This window comes from Penaeus monodon, chromosome 11, assembly GCF_015228065.2.
Source record: "Penaeus monodon isolate SGIC_2016 chromosome 11, NSTDA_Pmon_1, whole genome shotgun sequence".
Classification (NCBI taxonomy): domain Eukaryota; kingdom Metazoa; phylum Arthropoda; class Malacostraca; order Decapoda; family Penaeidae; genus Penaeus; species Penaeus monodon.
In genome coordinates, this window is record NC_051396.1 from 47,977,005 (window position 1) to 47,987,004 (window position 10,000).

General features: G+C 43.3%; 2 protein-coding genes across 2 annotated transcripts in view; both read left to right on the plus strand.

Moving 5' to 3' along the window:
* LOC119579018 (mevalonate kinase-like) overlaps nucleotides 1-4,674 on the plus strand; it is a 4,983-nt gene extending 309 nt beyond the window's left edge. Inside the window, exon 2 of the mRNA XM_037926716.1 lies at nucleotides 2,899-4,674. Within this exon, the coding sequence (XP_037782644.1) occupies nucleotides 3,220-4,365 (1,146 nt within the window). The 5' untranslated portion in view covers nucleotides 2,899-3,219 and the 3' untranslated portion in view covers nucleotides 4,366-4,674. The remainder of the gene's footprint in view (nucleotides 1-2,898) is intronic.
* A 2,390-nt stretch (nucleotides 4,675-7,064) lies between these two features.
* Nucleotides 7,065-10,000, plus strand: part of LOC119579016 (4-trimethylaminobutyraldehyde dehydrogenase-like) — a 10,227-nt gene continuing 7,291 nt past the window's right edge. Inside the window, exons 1-2 of the mRNA XM_037926713.1 lie at nucleotides 7,065-7,139; nucleotides 8,536-8,655. Of these exons, the coding sequence (XP_037782641.1) occupies nucleotides 8,536-8,655 (120 nt within the window). The 5' untranslated portion in view covers nucleotides 7,065-7,139. The remainder of the gene's footprint in view (nucleotides 7,140-8,535; nucleotides 8,656-10,000) is intronic.

Genomic DNA, 10,000 nt, shown 5'->3' on the forward strand with positions numbered 1-10,000 from the left:
CGAGTAACTGTTTGGCGTTAACTGGCGTCGAGGGCGGGGCCGAGGCTGTTGACACTGCGATACGTTGGGGCGTTGCGACGCCTGGGGGGGGGGGGGGGGGGGGGGGGGGGGGGGGGGGGGGTGGGGGGGGGGGGTGGGGGGGGGGACTGGAGTGGTTGATGGACTGAGATAGGGTGCGCTGGCAAGGTAGGCAGGTCAGATAGATTTACAGTGACGGTAAGACTGACAGACAGACAGAAATAGATCGATAGGTAAACAGGTAGGTAGACAGACAGATAGGTAGGCAGACAGACAGATTAAGAGATGGATAGACAGACAGACAGGCAGATAAACAGACAGAGATTGATTGCTTAATGCTACCGAGTTACTCGTCGAGAGAGAACGGAGTGACGCTTCGGAGAATCGCATTAAGAATTATAAAAGAGAAGAAACCGAATTGCAAACAAAAAAAGGGGAAGTTCACTGTTGAACACGCGGGGAATGTTGCATTGTTGAGCACGCGGGGAAGGCCATGAACAACCCATCCACAAAATAGCCGGGGAGCTCAAGAAACCGGCGCTTTATAGATGAACTGACCTGTTCCTTTGCACTGCCCACGTCGGCCACCGGACATACTGGCGGTAACCCCCCCCTCCTCCTCCTCTTCCTCCTCCTCCTCCTCCTCCTCCCCCTCCTCCTCCTCCTCCTCTTCCTCCTCCCCCTCCTCTTCTTCTTCCTCCTCCCCCTCCTCTTCTTCTTCTTCCTCCTCCTCCTTCTCTTCCTCCTCCTCCTTCTCCTCTCCTCCCCCTCCTCCTCCTCCTCCTCCTCCTCCTCCTCCTCCTCCTCCTCCTCCTCCTCCTCCCCCTCCTCCTCCTCCTCCTCCTTCTCCTCCTTCTCCCCCTCCTCCTTCTTCTCCTCTCCTCCCCCTCCTCCTCCTCCTCCTCCTCCTCCCCTCCTCCTCCTCCCCTCCTTTTCTTTTCCTCCTCCCTCCTCTTCTTCTCTCCTCTCCCCTCCCTCTTCCCTCCCTTCTCCCCTTCCTCCTCTTCCTCCTCCCCCTCCTCTTCTTCTTCCTCCTCCTTCTCCCCTTCCTCCTTCTCTTCCTCCTCCTCCTTCCCCTCCTCCTGTATTGTATTGTTGTTTTTATTACTTATTGTCATAATTATCATAATTATTGATATTATCATCGTTACCATCATGATCACCACCATCACATTGTCATTACTGTTTTTTCTATTACAAGTTCTGTGTCTGTGACTGTATAGGAATTGGCGTGTTATTCAAGACTTCCCTTCTCTGCACTGCAATAGACAGAAGGGATATTCTTTTCCAGTTCATGCACAGCAATGCTTGCTCTCTGACGTCATGCGATAAATTGTTGACGTTATCATGCTTCCTTTCCACGGATACTTGCACGTCTGTGGCGGAGGTGTGGGTGGGTGGGGGGGTGGGGGGTTGCCTTGTTTAGTTTCTTTTATTTTCTTTCTGTTTTTTTTCTTTCTCTCTCTCTTCTTCTTTCTCTCTCTTCTCTTCTTTCTCTGTCTGTCTTTCGTTTTTTGCTTTCCCTGCTCTCTCTCTCTCTCTCTCTCTCTCTCTCTCTCTCTCTCTCTCTCTCTCTCTCTCTCTCTCTCTCTCTCTCTTCTCTCTCTCTCTCTCTCTCTCTCTTTCTCTCTTCTCTCTTTCTCTCTTCTCTCTTCTCTCTTTCTCTTTCTCTCTTTTTTCTCTCTCTCTCTCTCTCTCTCTCTCTCTCTCTCTCTCTCTCTCTCTCTCTCTCTCTCTCTCTCTCTCTCTCTCTCTCTCTCTCTCTCTTCAACACACACACGCGCGCGCGCGCACAGTGTGTGTGTGTGTGTGTGTTTATGCATGTTAGTGTGCATAGATGTGTGCGCATACTCATAAACAAACATAGATAAAACATTGTGTATTTGTATATCCGGCATGTGTGAATCTGTGTGCGTGTGTAAACGGTACGTCCGCGGTACGTTCTAAATTCCCCTTGCTCAGTTCCGTGCGCTTCCTCCTGGCCTTTGCGCCGCGCTTCCTCCTGGCCTTTGCGCCGCGCCTCCTTCCGTCGCGGCGAGGAAGCGAGCAGCTGAGCGTGACAGTCAGGTGGCCAGATGCTGCCGCCAGGTGGCCGCGCCCACGGGAGGGAGACGTGTTGCTTCCTTCTCTCTTGTCTTCTCTTCTCTCTAGTTCTTTCTCTGTTTCCTTCTCTCTCTCTGTTTCTTTCTCTGTCCTGTTCTCTCTCTGTTTCTTTCTCTGTCTTGTTCTCTCTTTCTGTCTCTGTCCTCTTCTCTCTCTCTCTCTCTCTCTCTCTCTCTCTCTCTCTCTCTCTCTCTCTCTCTCTCTCTCTCTCTCTCATTCTCTCTCTCTCATTCTCTCTCTCATTCTCTCTCTCATTCTCTCTCTCACTCTCTGTCCCTCCCTCTCCCTCTCCCCGTATCTGCTTCCTCTCCCTCTCCCTCTCTCTGTATAGCAGGGTTTCCCAACCTGGAATATATATGTACCCCCGGCGGTACATTTGCACTTTTCAGGGGTACATTAGGTCTGAGTGAATAATCACTACGTATTTGCATTCAGACTACATTTTTTTTAGGAAGCAAATATTTTTCTTTAGATATATTGAGAGTAGATGATTACCATTTTTGTTTTACTATTATGAAACTTCCCTCGTGTATGAGATGGATCAAAATATATAGATTACCTGAGTTTAGTCTGTTGAAGCTATACACATTGAGAGTCGTATGCAGTCTATACATATAGATTGTATTTTTTTTTTTTTTTCCTTAATTTTTTGGGGTACACGGAAATCATTAAAAATGCCCAAGGGGTGCAGATTTATTTCACTCATTAGGGGGCTTAAAATCCTCATTTTTAGTCACTCTTTCTTTCCCAGTTTTAAGGTTTCCTCTTGTCTTCCAGATTAGTCAACGGCGCTCTGGAGGAGGAGCTGAAGACCATTCACGCCTTTTCGATGAAGACCCTGACGCCCGAGCAATGGGAGAAGCAGAACCAGTAAATCGCCGTCGGGTTTTCATTTCCGTCGCGGAGCAGAGTTCGCGCCGCGGGGTTGGCGTCCGAGGGAAGGAGTGACGTCGCCCGCACTGTGGTTGTTCGTTTTTGTTTTTAAAGCGTGACGAATGTGTGAACTGTTCACAAGAAAAAGATAAATAAAAAATTGAAAAAAGAATAAGAAAAAAAACCTGTCCTTTACGCTGTGAAATCGCTATTCACTGCTTGATAATGTCGAGTGCGGACGCTCCGTGGTCGGGCGAGGTGAGGGTGAGCGCGCCGGGGAAGGTGATCCTCCACGGCGAGCACTCCGTGGTGTATGGCAAGCGCGCCGTGGCCCTCAGCCTCGACCTGCGCACGCACCTCACGGTCAGCGCCGCCGCCGACTCCGTGTCCCTCTGTCTCCCCGACGTCGAAATCAACAAGACGTGGTCGCTGGAGGAGCTACGGGCCCTGTGGAAGCAGATGGGCGGCACGCAGGCAGCGGACCCCGCGCCGCTCGCCGACGCCCAGGCCGTTCTCCTGCGCAAGTTCCTGGGCATCGAGGCGGACGCCGGCAGCCCGCCTCGCAAGCTGGCCCTGCTGTCGTTCCTCCACCTGTACCTGGCCATCTTGCCTCGTCCTCTGCCCTTGCAGATCTCCGTCAGCAGTCAGCTCCCGACCGGCGCCGGCCTCGGCAGCTCTGCGGCCTATGCGGTGTGCTTGTCGGGGGCGCTGCTGCACATCGCGGGGCGCCTCGGTCCGGGCGAAGACCAGGCCAACCTGGAGAAGGTGTGCCAGTGGGCCTTCCGGAGTGAGCAGATTATCCACGGGACGCCCTCGGGCATCGACAATTCCATCTGCACATACGGCGGCGCAGTCAACTTCAAGGGCGGCACCAGCGCGCCCGTTGAGGTGCCTCCTCTGCACGTGCTGCTAGTGAACACGAAGGTGCCGAGGAGCACCAAGGCGCTCGTCACGGGGGTCCGCGAGCGCCGTGAGCGGCACCCGAGTGTCATCGACCCGATCCTGGACTCACTGGACGCCCTGGCCGAGCGCGGGATCCAGGCGCTGCACGACCTGGCCTCGGCGACCAGGGACCAGGACCGCGCCGCCGCCCACGAGACCGTCGGGGAGCTGCTAGAGATCAACCATTCGCTGCTGTGTGCCCTGGGCGTGTCGCACCCGAGCCTGGACCGCCTGGTGGCCCTGGCGCGGGCGAACGGCCTCAGGGGCAAGCTGACGGGCGCGGGCGGAGGGGGTTTCGGGATCGTGGTGGAGGGCGTGTCCGGCAAAGAGGGCGTGGCCAAGTGCTGCCACGACCTCGAGAGCCGTGGCTACCAGGTGTGGCGCACGTGCCTCGGGGCGCCCGGATTCACCATCCACCACGCGCAGTAACTGCATTTACTTTGTTCTGCAAGCTATTCGTTAATTTTTCTGCCATGACACTCTTGATATTATTACCAAGCAATGAGTAGAACTGGATGTAATCCTGTTAGTGGTTTCCAAGTGAAGGGCCTGAACATGTCTGTGATTAGTAACTGTGAATATTTTCTGGTTTAACACCAAGGCTTTAGTCTGAATTTAGGTCAGCGCTTGACATTTCGTTTGTTTTAGGCGATGCAAAATACTCCTGTTACAGCAATTGCATAATTTGTTATTGTAATCATGACATTTATTTTAATAAATGATTCGGACATGACAAAAGTCTTTTTTCTCACGGTACCAAGTGACGAAATATGAAGCTTTGTGATATGAATTTGTGTTTGTAAGAAATACTACTATTTTACCAATTTCAGAGAAGATTTTTCCTACAGCTGATCTACATATAAACAAATTCGAATACACTGCCTTGCATGTAATTATGTTTTTTCAACAGCCTTTGATCGCTTGTCCGTCTCATGAAAAAGCAACCCCAATGCATTAAGTGAATTTAGTATTTTCAATATTATATTTTGTATTATCAGTGACTACTTACTGGTAGTTTCTTGCAAGTTAACAATTGAATTTAAGCCACGTGCAATGATTTAATCGACTGTGATCCATTCATACATTAGCGCTGCTTGCAATATCTGCTTTGTCTTAGTTTTACGAATATTTATGAGCCAAGAAATATGGAAGTTGCCTAATTCAATTTTGTCTCTTTTTCGCCAAACTGATCCTCGGAAATCCACTTTACAGAAATCATGAAATCCAGTTGCAGTTTGAAACTAATTGGCCTTATTAAAATAGGGGTCACCACTGGTATAGAAAAGTTATCCCTGTCTTCAGGTGAAGCGGATAAGCTGACAGTGTGCCTGCAGCCCAGTTGTTACCGAGTATTAAGCTTCTGTGAATCTGTTATGTCGATTTTTGTGTGGGTGTGACTTGCTCTTTGCTTCTGTGATTATTTCAGTTTGTCTGTTTGCTTCTGTGATTATTTCTGTTTGTCTGTTTATTTGTTTCCTCGTAAACTTTGGAACAGCAGCGTGATGGGTCATTATCGCACCAGAAGGTTGACCATTCATGTGTTTCTTGATTTATGTCCAACACTTTACCACAAAATCGTTGTTTTTTTGACAATCCTTCTTACATACTCCCACCCTTGCTATGTTTAAAGTACACCAGCTTTTTTCTATAAAGTCGTGAACCATCTGGCAGTGTTTCTGTAGGACCTTGGACAGCATTAAGTGCTGATTTGGCTCCAGTGTGTCGCCAGAGGTCAAGCATTTAAGAAGTACCTAATAGCAGTTCTTGGACTGTTATGAGGCTTTTCCTAAAGACCTTTGTATGGGGAATGAAGTAGGTTTCATGGATATATATTGTTTTTTTTCTTTTTTGTCGTTTTAGTGTGTGGATTAATCTTTCTTTTTTTTGCCGTTTTAGTCTGTGGATTGAATACCGATCTCGAGGGGAGAGAAACCAGCCAGCATAACATATGTATTATTATCATGAACGAACAAATGGGAATCCATGACACACATCTCCCATGTCGAATAAGAGTGACTCCAGCGATGACCTCCGATTAAATGACCTCAAAAATGTATCCTGGCGTGTTCTTTCATCCCACTTCCCAAGCAGAAAAATATATATGAAATATCCACAAAAAAAAGCAAGATCGATAACCTGACCATTTCTTTCTCGTTTCTTTCGGTATCAAACTTTTCGAAAATTTCGTTGGTATCAAAGACCGTGAAATATGTACCAAAATCTATAATGACGAGAGTTCTTAGTCTCCTGAACCAACCCTTTCTGTGCAAAATGCTTAAGGCTCTGCTGAAAGGGATGCGAAATGGAATATATTGTGACCAAGAAAGCGACCCGGTGTTTTTTTTTTTACTGTTGAATAAAATTGAATGAAACAACGGTATCAGATTAAGAGGAGAGAGAATGAAAGTAATATGTAGATCATAAAATACATGGATGGAAAGGAATGAAAAGTACATAATACTGAATAGGATAGATGTAACTGAATATGAGTTGAAATCCGAAACATAAAATATTTCTAGAATAGAACACACACTCATACACACGTGTGTGTGTGTGCGTGTGTGTGTGTGTGTGTGTGTACGCATTCACGTATACACATATATCGTTACAAATAAATAAAGGCATATGTACACGCACACACACACGCATATATATATATATATATATATATATATATATATATATATATATATATATATATATATATATATATATATATATATATATATCGAAGCATGGAATATTCCTAGAGTTTAATCCCTACCCCCCCCCACCCGTCTTTCCAGTACTTTGGAGGTAATCGCACAAATCTAACCTGAAATTTTTCTCTTAAATAAATAGAGATATATTCACTAGTATCAACAATTAAAAAAAGAGAGTTTTAGAAATATATCAATCATTTTCGAAGATTAATTAAACGAGAGAGGAAAGTACTCTAATCAGTACTAAATCCCCGATCCATAAAAGTGAAAATTACCATATACCAGGACTATATATACTCTCCTACGAAATGCAAAACCAACATAATCATATAAAAAATCCTTATTCCGAATAAATCTATTACATTTCGACAAGAAAAATAATAAAAATGAAATAAAATTCTCCCCAAAACGCAACCCGGAAGAAGGGAGTCGAAGTCCCGGAGGCGAAGAGAAAACAGCTGATCTTTTGCTCCAGAGAAATTTTCCTTCAAATCTCAAAAAGTAAGCGATTTTTCGACTATTTTCCCGTTTCTCTCTGTCCATTCCGAATCAGCAGGTTGCGAAATAGGGCGAGAGAGGAGTGAGCGGACCTGACACTCGTTATAAAAGGGGGAAAAGGCCTTGATTACGGCTCCTTAGGCCCTGTTGCTAGGTAGGCCTAGGGTGGTTGTAAGTTTTCGTGGCATTTGCTTGTTTGTTTATTTTTCTGTTATTTCTAATTTATTTCGTTTTTTTTTTTCTTTCTGTTGGAGGTCTTTGAGGTTACTAGATTATCTGAACTTGTTTGAAGTTATTAGATTTTTAATTATTAATCAATTTTTATTATTATTATTGTTATGTTATATTATGTTTTTTTTTTTTTTTTAAGCTTTGTTCGAGGAATTCACCGAAATTATACGATTATCTATACAGAAACAAACACACACACACAAAAAAAGATAATAATAAAGTTTCCCTTATATAATTATTTAAAGAGAAAAGTCTGGAAATTTTTCTTTTACCAATAATGATGGAAAAATCCTCGATCAAAGGCAAGAGGGCGAGGACGTGGGATTTCTTTTACTCAATTTAAATCCCAGTGTTGTAGGATTTATATGATGACGTAGTGAAGTTTATTAATCAAGGTGATTTGAGGGAGAGAAATATTTAGAACCTGATTTAATATGTGTTAGGAATTTTATTTAGTATATATTTAGAATATATTACATATTTCATATTACATATTACATATTATATATTACATATTGCATGTAAATAAGAAGGCAGAAAAATTAGTTTTTTCCTCTAAATGGGTTTCATCATTTCCATTTTTCTTTTTTTTACCAGGTATTTTTAAATAATGAGGACGGTTTTGAATAAAAAATATATTCCCAATCACGTTGTATAATTCTAGCTCTTTACTTTTCATAATCACCTTCACAAACATGTGTTTCTTGTTTTAAGATATCCTTTTTTTTTTTAGGATTACAAATCAAGGTAATATCTCTGAATACATAGGCCAGTTATAATGATTACATATGCATATATGATAACTTTTTTTTTTTCTGTCTTTCTCCATCTGTGTTCTGTCTTCTTTTTTTTTCTTCTTCTTCTTCTTATTCATCGTTCTTTTTTTTCTTCTTCTTCTTCTTCTTCTTCTTCTTCTTCTTCTTTTTTCTTCTTCTTCTTCTTCTTCTTTTTTCTTCTTCTTCTTCTTCTTCTTCTTCTTCTTTTTTCTTCTTTCTTCTCTTTCTTTTTCTTTGTCTTCTTCTTCTTCTTCCTCTGCCTCTCCTCCTCCTCCTCCTCCTTCTCCTTCTCCTTCTTCTCCTTTTCCTTCTTTATTTTTAACAGATCTGTTTTCATCCCCTCCATTGCCGTCACAGCTCAATGACCATAGCCCTCTCTTGCCTGATTTCAGATGGCAAGCGGCCTCAGCTCCCGGGTGATCAGCCGAAACATCACAAGGACCGTCCGCGGCCCATGGAACTTCGTGGCCGGAAAGCGTTGTCTGCCGGTTGATAGCCCTGGATCGGTGAAGGTGCTTTGAACTGCTTCATCGTCGTCATCTTCTTTTTCTTTTTCTTCTTCTTCTTTTTTTTTCTTATTTTTCTTTTTCTTCTTCTTCTTCTTCTTCTTTTTCTTCTTTTTCTTCTTTGTTTTCTTTTTCTTCTTCTTCTTCTTCTTCTTCTTCTTCTTCTTCTTCTTCTTCTTCTTCTTCTTTTTTCTGTACTTGTATGGATTAAGATTATATATGTTTGTGATATTTGGTTAATATTTTCAGTTTCGTTGGTAAGGGTTTTTATTTTAGTGTGATTAATTGATAATATTTTCTTTTTATATGTTTTGTGATTTTGTCAGTTAATATTTTTTCTTTCTTTCTTTTTTTCTTTTCTTTTTTTTGTATAGGGCAACTTGGTTTTCCTATACCAGATGATATGTATTTTGAGATGGTAAATCAACTGTTCATTTCCATCATGGAGAACACTTTTCTGTAAGAATACCTGCTACTATCCAGTCCAACGGCCATGGGAGTCACACAGTACATTAGAGTTAGGCTGTAGGGGGCAGGGTGAAAAACGTATCATAAAATCTGCACTCGATATCTTCTATGTCTGGAAGGTTTTAGAATATAAAGATATGAGGAATTTGCTTTCTTAAAGTGTAGATAGCATAGTGTACTCAGTGTCACTAGAGCACCTGGTCCCTTTAAAGTTTTGATATGAAGCACATGTTTGTGGGATAGATCGTTGGTGAAGTTTGTGGGAGTGTTATATTTAGCATTTAGGTATCAGTATTTCATGTGATATAGAATGAAAACTTTTATGGAGAATATGGTCAGACTTTTTTTTTTTATTTTACCAAGAGTAGCACTCAATTTTTTGGCTTTGGCTGGCTTGGTACACAAAAGAGGCCCAACTTAGGGGAATTTGATGCTTTTTTGTGCACTTGCACTTGCCATGGTAATGCTTTGGCATGCCTAGATCTCGGCAAAAAGTAGCACACTTTCCAGCCTAGCCAAGGGAGAGGGGAGTCCACAACCTACTTCCTAAAATCAAGCTTTTATGCATGCACCACCAAGCAAAATATTTACACATACCCCTAGTGGATATTATACTCAACGTTACATGAAATACTTCTTGAGATTAGCTGCACAACAAATTTTATTTTGGACAGGAGCAATGAGACCTATCTACTGGAGGTGCAAGTGGATTTAGCCCAAAGTGAGCAGAGAGCAGCAGACTTTGTAACCTATTATAGGCATGCGTTTGCTTTGGCTAGAATTATCTTTCATAGTCGTGTTATGCATGTTCTTTATGCCATAACCTTAGTTTTTCTCCTTTCTGCTTTCCTTATTCTTCCAGTAACGAATCCCTTTAGTCTTT